This window comes from Lissotriton vulgaris, chromosome 5, assembly GCF_964263255.1.
Source record: "Lissotriton vulgaris chromosome 5, aLisVul1.2, whole genome shotgun sequence".
NCBI classification, from domain to species: domain Eukaryota; kingdom Metazoa; phylum Chordata; class Amphibia; order Caudata; family Salamandridae; genus Lissotriton; species Lissotriton vulgaris.
The window spans coordinates 1,901,108,509-1,901,121,384 of NC_141693.1; the positions used below are offsets into that span (position 1 = coordinate 1,901,108,509).

The 12,876-nt window shown below is 49.2% G+C and overlaps 1 protein-coding gene across 2 annotated transcripts in view; it reads right to left on the bottom strand.

Annotated features, from left to right (window-relative positions):
• LOC147717672 (butyrophilin subfamily 1 member A1-like) overlaps positions 1-12,876 on the bottom strand; it is a 148,431-nt gene that overhangs the window by 115,553 nt on the left and 20,002 nt on the right. For both annotated transcript variants that reach the window (XM_086924465.1, XM_086924464.1), the window contains 2 exons: positions 10,805-10,990; positions 6,728-7,081 (listed from right to left, as the gene is read on the bottom strand). In XM_086924465.1, the coding sequence (XP_086780591.1) occupies positions 6,728-7,081; positions 10,805-10,916 (466 nt within the window). In that variant the 5' untranslated portion in view covers positions 10,917-10,990. The remainder of the gene's footprint in view (positions 1-6,727; positions 7,082-10,804; positions 10,991-12,876) is intronic.

Here is a 12,876-nt window from a genome sequence, read left to right on the forward strand (position 1 = left end):
ATTAACACAGTGTGTGGTGACTGCAGGTGTGTGCAGAGTATGAGGAGCACTGGGACCATTAACACAGTGTGTGGTGGCTGGAGGTGTGGGCAGAGTATGAGGAGCACAGGGAACATTAACACAGTGTGTGGTGACTGCAGGTGTGTGCAGAGTATAAGGAGCACAGGGACCATTAACACAGTGTGCGGTGGCTGGGTGTGTGTGCAGAGTATGAGGAGCACTGGGACCATTAACACAGTGTGTGGTGACTGCAGGTGTGTGCAGAGTATGAGGAGCACAGGGAACATTAACACAGTGTGTGGTGACTGCAGGTGTGTGCAGAGTATAAGGAGCACAGGGACCATTAACACAGTGTGCGGTGGCTGGGTGTGTGTGCAGAGTATGAGGAGCACTGGGACCATTAACACAGTGTGTGGTGACTGCAGGTGTGTGCAGAGTATGAGGAGCACTGGGACCATTAACAAAGTGTGCGGTGGCTGGGGGTGTGCGCAGAGTATGAGGAGCACTGGGACCATTAACACAGTGTGTGGTGACTGCAGGTGTGTGCAGAGTATGAGGAGCACTGGGACTATTAACACAGTGTGTGGTGACTGCAGGTGTGGGCAGAGTATGAGGAGCACTGTGACCATTAACACAGTGTGCGGTGGCTGGGGGTGTGTGCAGAGTATGAGGAGCACTGGGACCATTAACACAGTGTGCGGTGGCTGGGGGTGTGTGCAGAGTATGAGGAGCACTGGGACCATTAACACAGTGTGCGGTGGCTGGGGGTGTGGGCATCGCATGAGGAGCACTGGGACCATTAACACAGTGTGCGGTGGCTGGGGGTGTGCGCAGAGTATGAGGAGCACTGGGACCATTAACACAGTGTGTGGTGACTGCAGGTGTGTGTAGAGTATGAGGAGCACTGGGACCATTAACACAGTGTGTGGTGACTGCAGGTGTGGGCAGAGTATGAGGAGCACTGGGACCATTAACACAGTGTGCGGTGGCTGGGAGTGTGTGCAGAGTATGAGGAGCACTGGGACCATTAACACAGTGTGCGGTGGCTGGGGGTGTGTGCAGAGTATGAGGAGCACTGGGACCATTAACACAGTGTGCTGTGGCTGGGGGTGTGTGCAGAGTATGAGGAGCATTGGGACCATTAACACAGTGTGCGGTGGCTGGGGGTGTGTGCAGAGTATGAGGAGCACTGGGACCATTAACACTGTGGTGGCTGAGGGTGTGTGCAGAGTATGAGGAGCACTAGGACCATTAACACAGTGTGCGGTGGCTGGGGGGTGTGCAGAGTATGAGGAGCACTGTGACCATTAACACAGTGTGCGGTGGCTGGGGGTGTGTGCAGAGTATGAGGAGCACTGGGACCATTAACACAGTGTGCGGTGGCTGGGGGTGTGTGCAGAGTATGAGGAGCACTGGGACCATTAACACAGTGTGCGGTGGCAGGGGGTGTGGGCATCGCATGAGGAGCACTGGGACCATTAACACAGTGTGCGGTGGCTGGGGGTGTGCGCAGAGTATGAGGAGCACTGGGACCATTAACACAGTCTGTGGTGACTGCAGGTGTGTGCAGAGTATGAGGAGCACTGGGACCATTAACACAGTGTGTGGTGACTGCAGGTGTGGGCAGAGTATGAGGAGCACTGGGACCATTAACACAGTGTGCGGTGGCTGGGGGTGTGTGCAGAGTATGAGGAGCACTGGGACCATTAACACAGTGTGCGGTGGCTGGGGGTGTGTGCAGAGTATGAGGAGCACTGGGACCATTAACACTGTGGTGGCTGGGGGTGTGTGCAGAGTATGAGGAGCACTGGGACCATTAACACAGTGTGCGGTGGCTGGGGGTGTGGGCATCGCATGAGGAGCACCGGGACCATTAACACGGTGTGTGGTGGTTGGAGGTGTGGGCAGAGTATGAGGTGAACAGGGACCATTAACACAGTGTGAGGTGACTGCAGGTGTGTGCTGAGTATGAGGAGCACTGGGACCATTAACACAGTATGCGGTGGCTGGGGGTGTGTGCAGAGTATGAGGAGCACTGGGACCATTAACACAGTGTGCGGTGGCTGGGGGTGTGTGCAGAGTATGAGGAGTACTGGGACCATTAACACAGTGTGCGGTGGCTGGGGGTGTGTGCAGAGTATGAGGGGTACAGGGACCATTAACACAGTGTGCGGTGACTGCAGGTGTGTGCAGAGTATGAGGAGCACTGGGACCATTAACACAGTGTGCGGTGGCTGGGGGTGTGTGCAGAGTATGAGGAGCACTGGGACCATTAACACAGTGTGCGGTGGCTGGGGGTGTGTGCAGAGTATGAGGAGCACTGGGACCATTAACACAGTGTGCGGTGGCTGGGGGTGTGGGCATCGCATGAGGAGCACCAGGACCATTAACACAGTGTGTGGTGGCTGGAGGTGTGGGCAGAGTATGAGGACCACAGGGACCATTAACACAGTGTGTGGTGACTGCAGGTGTGTGCAGAGTATGAGGAGCACTGGGAACATTAACACAGTGTGCGGTGGCTGGGGGTGTGTGCAGAGTATGAGGAGCACTGGGACCATTAACACAGTGTGTGGTGGCTGGAGGTGTGGGCAGAGTATGAGGAGCAAAGGGACCATTAACACAGTGTGAGGTGACTGCAGATGTGTGCAGAGTATGAGGAGCACTGGGACCATTAACACAGTGTGTGGTGGTTGGGGGTGTGGGCAGAGTATGAGGGGTACAGGGACCATTAACACAGTGTGCGGTGGCTGGGGGTGTGTGCAGAGTATGAGGAGCAAAGGGGCCATTAACACTGTGGTGGCTGGAGGTGTGGGCAGAGGGAAACAACACTTACAACGCAACTTTACAACGCACTACCTTTACAACGAAACATTTACAATGCAACATCCATTACAACGCATGCCACTACAACGCAACCATTACAACGCATGTCACTACAACGCATACCACTACAACGCATGTCATTACAACGCAGTCATTACACCGCATACCATTACAACGCATACCTACACTATCCAACACTTACCCTACTGTTGCACCCCCTGGAGTTAGAATAGTAATTTTTACCCCTACACTATCCAATACTTACCCTACTGTTGCACCCCCTGGAGTTAGAATAGTAATTTTTACCCCTACACTATCCAATACTTACCCTACTGTTGCACCCCCCTGGAGTTAGAATAGTAATTTTTACCCCGACACTATCCAATACTTACCCTACTGTTGCACCCCCTGGAGTTAGAATATTAATTTTTACCCCTACACTATCCAATACTTACCCTACTGTTGCACCCCCCTGGAGTTAGAATAGTAATTTTTACCTCTACACTATTGAATACTTACCATACATGCAATGTAATGGTATGCGTTGTAATGGTATGCGTTGTAAATGTGGTACGCGTTGTAGTGGAATGCGTTGTAAAGGTAGTTTCAAAGAATTCGCTGTAATGGCATGCGTTGTAATGGAATGCGTTGTAATGGATGTTGCCATGTAAAAAATGCGTTGTAAAGGTATGCGTTGTAAAAGTATGCGTTGTAACAACATACATCCGTGGGCAGAGTATGAGGAGCACAGGGACCATTAACACAGTGTGTGGTGACTGGAGGTGTGGGCAGAGTATGAGGAGTACAGGGACCATTAACACAGTGTGGGGTGGCGGGGGTGTGGGCATCGCATGAGGAGCACAGGGACCATTAACACAGTGTGTGGTGACTGGAGGTGTGGGCAGAGTATGAGGAGTACAGGGACCATTAACACAGTGTGGGGTGGCTGGGGGTGTGGGCATCGCATGAGGAGCACAGGGATCATTAACACAGTGTGTGGTGGCTGGGGGTGTTTGGGCAGAGCATGAGGATCACAGGGACCATTAACACAGTGTGTGGTGGCTGGAGGTGTGGCAGAGTATGAGGAGCACATGGACCATTAACACAGTGTGTGGTGGCTGGGGGTGTACGGGCAGGGCACGAAGAGCACAGGGACCAATAACACAGTGTGTGGTGGCTGCAGGTGTGTGCAGAGTATGAGGAGAACAGGGATCATTAATACAGTGTGTGGTGGCTGGAGGTGTGGGCAGAGTATGAGGGGCACCTGGATCATTAACACAGTGTGCGGTGGATGGGGGTGTGGGCAGAGTATGATGAGCACAGGGATCTTTAACACAGTGTGTGGTGGCTGGGGGTGTGGGCAGAGTATGATGAGCACAGGGATCTTTAACACAGTGTGTGGTGGCTGGGGGTGTGGGCATCGCATGTGGAGCACAGGGATCATTAACACAGTGTGTGGGGGCTGCAGGTGTGGGCAGAGTATGAGGGGCACAGGGACCATTAACACAGTGTGTGGTGACTACAGGTGTGGGCAGAGTATGAGGAGCACAGGGATCATTAACACAGTGTGCGGTGGCTGGAGGTGTGGGCACAGTCTGAGGAGCACAGGGACCAATAACACAGTGTGTGGTGGCTGGGGGTGTGGGCAGAGTAGGAGGTGCACAGGGCCCTCTAACACAGTGTGTGGTGGTTGGGGGTGTGGGCATCGCATGAGGAGCACAGGGACCATTAACATAGTGTGTGGTGGCTGGGGGTGTACGGGCAGGGCACGAAGAGCACAGGGACCAATAACACAGTGTGCGGTGGCTGGAGGTGTGGGCAGAGTATGAGGAGCACAGGGATCATTAACAGTGTGTGGTGGCTGGGGGTGTGGGCAGGGCATGAGGAGCACTGGGACCATTAACACAGTGTGCGGTGGCTGGGGGTGTGTGCAGAGCATGAGGAGCACTGGGACCATTAACACAGTGTGCGGTGGCTGGGGGTGTGTGCAGAGTAAGAGGAGCACAAGGGCCATCAACACAGTGTGTGGTGTCTGGAGTTGATGGCAGAATATGAGGAGCACAGGGACCATTAACACAGTGTGCGGTGGCTGGGGGTGTGGGCACAGTCTGAGGAGCACAGGGACCAATAACACAGTGTGTGGTGACTGGGGGTGTGGGCAGAGTAGGAGGTGCACAGGGCCCTCTAACACAGTGTGTGGTGGTTGGGGGTGTGGGCAGAGTATGAGGAGCACAGGGCCCTCTAACACAGTGTGTGGTGGCTGGAGGTGTATGGGCAGAGTATGAGGAGCACAGGGATCATTAACAGTGTGTGGTGGCTGGAGGTGTGGGCAGAGTATCAGGATTACATGGACCATTCACTCAGTGGGTGGTGGCTGGAGGTGTGGGCAGAGCATGAGGGGCACAGGGACCGTTAACACAGTGTGTGGTGGCTGGGGGCGTATCGGCAGAGTATGAGGAGCAAAGGGACCATTAACACAGTGTGTGGTGGCTGGAGGTGTGGGCAGAGTATGAGGAGCAAAGGGATCATTAACACAGTGTGTGGTGGCTGGGGGCGTATCGGCAGAGTATGAGGAGCAAAGGGACCATTAACACAGTGTGTGGTGGCTGGAGGTGTGGGCAGAGTATGAAGAGCACAGGGACCAATAACACAGTGTGCGGTGGCTGGAGGTGTGGGCAGAGTATGAGGAGCACAGGGATCATTAACACAGTGTGTGGTGGCTGGAGGTGTGGGCAGAGTATGAAGAGCACAGGGACCAATAACACAGTGTGCGGTGGCTGGAGGTGTGGGCAGAGTATGAGGAGCACAGGGATCATTAACAGTGTGTGGTGGCTGGAGGTGTGGGCAGAGTATCAAGAGCACATGGACCATTCACACAGTGTGTGGTGGCTGGAGGTGTGGGCAGAGTATGAGGAGCAAAGGGATCATTAACACAGTGTGTGGTGGCTGGAGGTGTGGGCAGAGTATGAGGAGCAAAGGGATCATTAACACAGTGTGTGGTGGCTGGGGGTGTTTGGGCAGAGCATGAGGGGCACAGGGACCGTTAACACAGTGTGTGGTGGCTGGAGGTGTGTGCAGAGTATCAGGAGCACAGGGACCATTAACACAGTGTGTGCTGGCTAGAGATTGGGGCAGAGTATGAGGAGCATAGGGACCACATGGACACAGTGTGAGGTAGTATGAGGTGCATGAAGTGACAGTGTGAGGAGTCTTTAGGCTAGTGACACTGTGGGGAGAGCTTGAGGGGCGCATGGACAGAACATGAGGGGCTTAAGGCCCTTAGACACAGTGTCTAGTAGCTTGGAGCTCTTAGAGAAACTGAGGATTCTGAAGCACAAGGACATACTGTGAAGTACCTGGTGGCGCATGGCGAGAGTGTGAGCGGCTTCGTGCCCATGGACTCAGTATGGAGTAATGGGCAGAAACTGTGAAAGCTTGTACTAGTCTAGAGGAGGATTTTTTCAGTCTGTCACCCTCCTGGACGCCAAAGACGATGCGCGCCCATAGCATGCATTACATAGAAAATATATTATTCACTATAAGCTCGTTCAGGCTTCAGAATGCGAGGTCTCCATGGATGGCAGGACACTTCAGAGAAGAAAGCTACATAAAGTCCTGCACAAATCAAATGTAGGAAGTACTGAGCAACTTTAATACTTACTTTTATTTTGGCACCAGCCATTATGTAAAATAAAAACTTGGGATCACTTCTATTTTTAGGTGAACATTCTTACGCGTTTACTGACCCAGCAGACAGAGTGCACCATTATTTTGTGGTGTATTGTTGTGTTGTTTGACCCTCTTTGAAAGAGTGCACTGGGTACCATCCTTAGTTTTGTCAATGCACATAGGCACAAGCACATTCTGACTTTATTTCACAGCCTAAATCTCATGGATGTCTCACCTGTAACACTGAGCTCCAGAATGCCCTCCTCATAACCTTTTGAGACAGGATCCTCAAAGAAGCACCTGTACTGCCCTTCATCGGGGATGCTGATATTCCGGATCCTGAGGCCCACGCTTCCGGAGTGGATGTTGTCTGTGATGAGCTCTGTCCTGCCCTGGTACTCTGGAAGCTGCTGGTCATTCTCGTCTCTGCCCTTGCGGTAGAGGTGCACCGGGGAGTGGTACTGAGAGCGGAACCAGCGGATCTCCATGTCTGATGCATTGATGGGTGGAGAGAGGTGGCAGATGAACACCACCTCTGCTCCCACAGTGGCGTTGACGAGGTGCTCTGGGGTGAGAACCGAGAACTTCGCTGTGTAAAGACAGAAGGAAGCTCCAAACATGAATACATATTGTTGAAATCTCAAAAATCTAGAACAACATAGAAGTCTAAAGATAGGAGAAAACACCTGAGTTTGAAGCCACATTTCACTACTCAACAAAATTAGATCTATTAATTCTGGAAGTTTACAACAGTACTTTCAATCACATCATGCACATTTCAAGTCAGAGAACTCATGTTCGAAAAGATTTGTGTGTAGCTTCTATTGAATGGAGCACAATTCCCAGTGCTTACTTTAAGCCGATGGTTGCAGGTGGGGAATAGCACTTATTTTTCCTCAACAGACTCTGATATAGAACAATAGAGCAAAAAAAACAAAAGAGGGAAAGAAGAAGGAAGTGAAAGACGGCGAGCAGAGACAAAGGGAGGAAGCAGGGATGAAAAAGAACCTACAAGAGTGAAATAAAGAAGCAGGGACTGTCTCCTAGTGGATATGAGGGGGAATGAACATTAGGCAGCTTTGGTATTCAGCAACTCTGCCTTCAATCAACACCACGTTAGGCCCCAGTACTTAGGGGCATATTAGCAACGGCCAGCGATAATTATCACTGGCCGTGCTTAGCGATAATTAGATTATCGCAGGCTAGCTCTGCTTTTTATCGCCCTGGTAGCGCGTAATTAACAACGAGTTACTCCAGGGCGATAACAATTCCAGAAACAGCAGAGTTATCTCCCTTTTTGCAGGGAACATCGCTGGTTTTCCAGCGGTGTTCCCTGCAAAAGGGTGATAACCTTGCTGATACGACCCACAGGGTCGTATCAGCACAATCCACCCCCTATGTTAGGGGTGGCTAAGTCAAGAATTTAGCAGACGTTTTTCTCCAAAAACTAATGTCTGCTAAAATGCTAGGGCATCCTTGCTGATAGCGCGAAACCGCGCTATTGATGTCCTGACATGTAGTGTATGACAGGAACGTCCACTTTGCTTCTCATTAGAGATGCAAAGGTAGGCGTAGTGCAAAAGGGTGCTAAGATGCGACTATGCATGTTAGCACCCTCTTGTAAATAGGGCGATATTTTTATCTCCGCTTTTTGGTCTTTTTAAGCCAAAAAAGCAGAGATAAAGCCCTTGTAAATATGCCCCTTAACCTTTTACAAATGATTCACTTATTTTTCCAGTCAGAGAACTTGTGTTACAACACGTATTGGTTTAGCTTCTCTGCATTGGGGCACAATTTTAATCAGTGAAACCTACAGTGTATCTAGGATGTATTTGAAGAGTAATTACATATCTTCACAAGTACACAGGGGTAGGAATACCTACTCTGATATATCTAGGATTTCGACTGAACCTCCTGCCTCTCTAAATGTTGCCTCTATCCTCCTTTACAGTGTGACATGAGGGCCTGTGTGCCTGCATGCAGTACATGGGTGTTAGTGGCGCGGACTGGGGACCGGCAGCTTGTTGTTACTGGCAATTCTTGTTTTAGAAACTCCTTAGTAGTGAAATAGGCAGAGTTCTGTTCCCTCTATCAGCTATTGCTTCACAAACATGTTCCAATGGATCCGCAACCCTCGTCGGCCCAGCCGCCATCTCAGCTTCATAACTGCTGACCCTACAGTGGGGGGGTGATACAAGCTTTAGGGCTAGAGCCCTATTAGCCTGGTCCATGCTGCCCTGGGAAAGTACTAGAGCAAGTCACTTAAACACCTCAGAAGGGTCTATCTGTCAAGCCCTGATCGCCCATCCCTTCTACAACTGTCCATCCCCCTAGATCTATCTCACTCTTTTCAACACTCTGGCTCAGCAGCTGTGGGTGTCAAGTAGTGAAAAGAAGCAGCAAGGCTTCCATTTCCTGCCAGGTAAATGTATCGATTAGCAAAAGAACACAGAAATGCCTGCCTGATCCTGTAGTCCTCCTGTGCAGGGAACACACTCGTATTGGTGCCGGAAACAGCTGGTCACCTGGCCAGAGTCAGAGACAGTAGAGGAAAATGAAGCTCGAATCCAGCCATGCTGTCGGTAAAAGGCCTTGGTAGAGATAGGCACAGGGAACAGAGTGAGTCTCAGACACAAGTATTTAAATCCACCAGAAAAAAATGATACAGAGGCAACAAACGAATCTGAGAGCCCAAGACATTGGGCACGAAGGAGACGGTTCTGTTTCAACAACAGGGAGAGTGGGAAACTACTAGCCATGGTAATTGGCTTCTATTATAAATTACAGCAGGAACCGCACACTATAGACAAGAAACAGACAAATGAAAACAAACACTGCTCTAAGAAGCAACCGCTAAAGTCTTTTCAAGAGACACAAGGCCAATCGCCCCTACAAAACGACATTAGGTCCTCCCGTCGCCAGTGAACTTGTTTTTTTTACTAGTGCAGGAGTTGGATAATGTCTCCCTCCAAGAGGCCTACACATAGCAGATCCTTGTGAGGGGCACTTTAATGAGTTTGGGGGATATACTTAGGTTGTTACCTAGTTATGCTCACTTCATTGTTCAAATTTTCTGACATCTCCCCCAACCACCTCTCCTCCCCCTCAGTCACCACCTCCTTCACCTATTGACCCTAACTGTGAACTCTCGTATGTCCCAATTACAGCAGACCCACGTATTTCTTCAAATTAGATTTATCGCACCCCACACACCACACCCCTCCTTCCTCCACCCAAGACAGTTCCCTAATACTGATCACTTCGCAAATACACTGTGATCCCCACACTTGTCCATTTCCCTCTATCACTTTACCCTCTGTTCTCTCCCATCTTTCTCATAGCTTACTCCATTCCATTCCCCTGAAAAACCTCTCATCTCCTACACATACTCCCACCAATGACCTCCCACCATCCAAACACACTTCAATCCCACCTACATTTGCACTAACTCCACCTTCTCATATCCACCTAGCAATTGCAACCAGAAACATACACAGACTCTCACACGACGTCCCCCCGGTGTCCACACACCCACCTAACCGTGTCAACCAACACATCCTGTTTCTACACATTCACCTAACTGCATCCTCTAACCTGTGTATGCAAATACCCTCAAACCAAACCCCAACATGACCAAACCAAAAAAGGCAAAAACAGATAACATTGCCTCAGATATCAGACTCTTAAACTGCATGCAACGAGGGATCTCTTCTAGAAACCTTCAAAACCAAAGAGCTGAGAAACAGTTCCATAGCAAATTGTTGTAGTAGAGTTTATGTACAGCGTATCTAAGTCTCTGTGTATAATTGAGCGTTGTTTTCTTTCTGTTTTCAAGGGGCTCTGGGCACTAATCACAGGTTTGTGGATCTGTTCACCGGCTCAGTGCGCACACCTACCTCGTACCTGACCATGGCTGGGGTGACACCCAAGGTCCCCGAGATAAGCTCGTCTTTGGCCGTATATTTACTACAACCCTTTGCTGGCCAGATTTCCTTCACTATTTAGGTATACTGGTGGACTTAAGAGAGCTATTGTGAACACAACCATATCTTTGCTGCAACTGATGCCACAGGCTTTGCTCTGTACATGTAGCTTGTACTTATATTTGCTGTTTTCTGCTTGTTTGTTTAGAATGGTGGCTTTGCCGGTCTTAGGATTTCTATTGTTGTTGTTTAGTTTGTAATGCACTTTGAGCCACAATGTATTTTTAAATTGAAATGACCTCTACAAATGCCAAATCAAGTTATATACATTTTTTTCAGATCAAGGGAATGACAACAAGGCCATATGCACACTGGGAGAAGGGGGTCACCTGGGGAGGATCCTGGAGCCCACACGATCACCAACAGGATGCTGTAGTGGCGTAGAAGACGACATAAGGACAGGATGTCGCTGTAGCTCGATGATGGACAGGATCTCACCATCGTCAACGTACAGGCGGGCTTTGACTCTTGCTTCCGGGTTTTAAGATTGTGGTCACCTTTGTGAAAGCGTCAACCTACGTGGAAACAGTTTATTTCATATAATTTCTTTCAGGTGGGCCATTTACAGGAAACTAACTATAATTTTTCAGCGTGATAAACTATTGTCAGCGGGCAATAAAAACATGTTCAATTACACATGGGGAGGTGAATGTATGATAGATGAGTGGCGGAGCTTGTAGGTGCTTATGGGAAAGAAATATGTATATACAGTTCGCATAAATAGAAAAGACTGTGTCTGTTGTGTATGTCTCGCCCAAATCACTTGCCCCAGCTTTCAGCTGCTAAGCAGAGGGGTGATGGGGATGCCATACATAACAAGGCATCTCCTCTCTGAAATGGCCCAGATATAAAAAAGCATTTGCAAAGCCAATAGGCCCGGCCTTTCACACAATTGCCTCAATTCATTACTCAAATCATGACGTAAGTCAGAAAAAACAGATTAAACCTTGAAGGGGTCTATTTATGTAAACGTCACGCAGTGGAGAGCAGAAAGTTACCCTGCTGCACTGCGTGGCAGAGAATGGGCAGGTATGTGCTGCATTTAAGGCAATACGGCGCTTTTCTGCCTTTTCTCCTGTACTGGGGCCCTTTTGGCAGCCTGGCACCAATGTAGGCACCCTTGCACCATGGTACAGCTATTTGCACAAAAGCCATCCAGAGAGGCATATTCCTCAATGTATGTCTGCTGCAGAAAGCAGTACACATAGAAAGAAGAAGTAACTAGGAAAAAGAGAGATATTTCTCCTTGTTACCTCTCCTGGGATGGCGCATCTTTTTGGTGCATTCCTAAGTCTACCAGTAATGGCAAATCTGGGAATGGGTCAAAAAACAGACGCGCGGAGTGGGAACACCCATGCAACGCCCATACAACGCCTTCCCAGGCCATTGTAAGGCAACGCAGGGATTTGCGCGGCGTTACCATACTCCAGATTTATGGGACCCCTTAGGGTCACACAAAGTGGCCTTGCATGGCTTCATGAATCGGAATAAAGGTTTGCGTTGCTCTTGCACCACGTTGCATGGTGCAAGAACAATGCACACCGGCTCCTAAACAGTACCCAAAGTCTTTAGCAAAGCTGCAGTCTTCCAAGACTTTACTATACTTTCCAAGATTCTCTTTTGAGTCAGATGCAGCTGCATGAAATTTGCTCAAAGTTGAGGGTGTGTGGCTTCAACGTAAATATTTACTTATACACTTTTAATACACTAATTAATTGTGCTTATTTTCTTTAGGAAAAATAATTATGCCAACGCAGTTTTACGATGGGGGGTCAATATTGCAAGTTTCAATAAAGGTCATGATTACTAAGGAAAACTTGTGATCACAAGGCTACTATACAAAGGTACCAAGTCACCGGTAAATTAAAGTGCCTTACACTTAAATTGTTTGTAGTTACTGGTAATAAATGTGGCCTATGACTGAATTGGTCTGATCTATTGCCCTATGATGTGTGCCATGATACGAAGAAGCAAAAATGTACTTGCCACCTGAAACATGACATTTTGGAAACTGCTCTTTGTGTACAATAGTGAGATACATTTTTAGATAGTGAAGGACACTTGCTTTTGGTGTCATTGTTTCTCATGTTCTTATTCAGATACCAGTCTGCCAGAGGACACAAATGATCATCTGACCCTATCATAGAACATTCTGATATGTGCAATAAGTGTGCGCCTTGCCCTGTCTCAGGGAGCTCCTCTCCTGGGCTCCTGCTGGGGAGACACCTTTACACATTCAACCCAATGTCAGAGTCCTGTTTTTCCGATGGGCAAAACATTATTTGAGGTTTGGCATCCCCTTTCTCCTAAGAACAAGGCCATTCTTTGGGCTATTAGAATCTTGGGCATTTGTGGTGTTGCCGCAAACAATTAATTTAGGTGCTTACTTCCACTCTGCAAC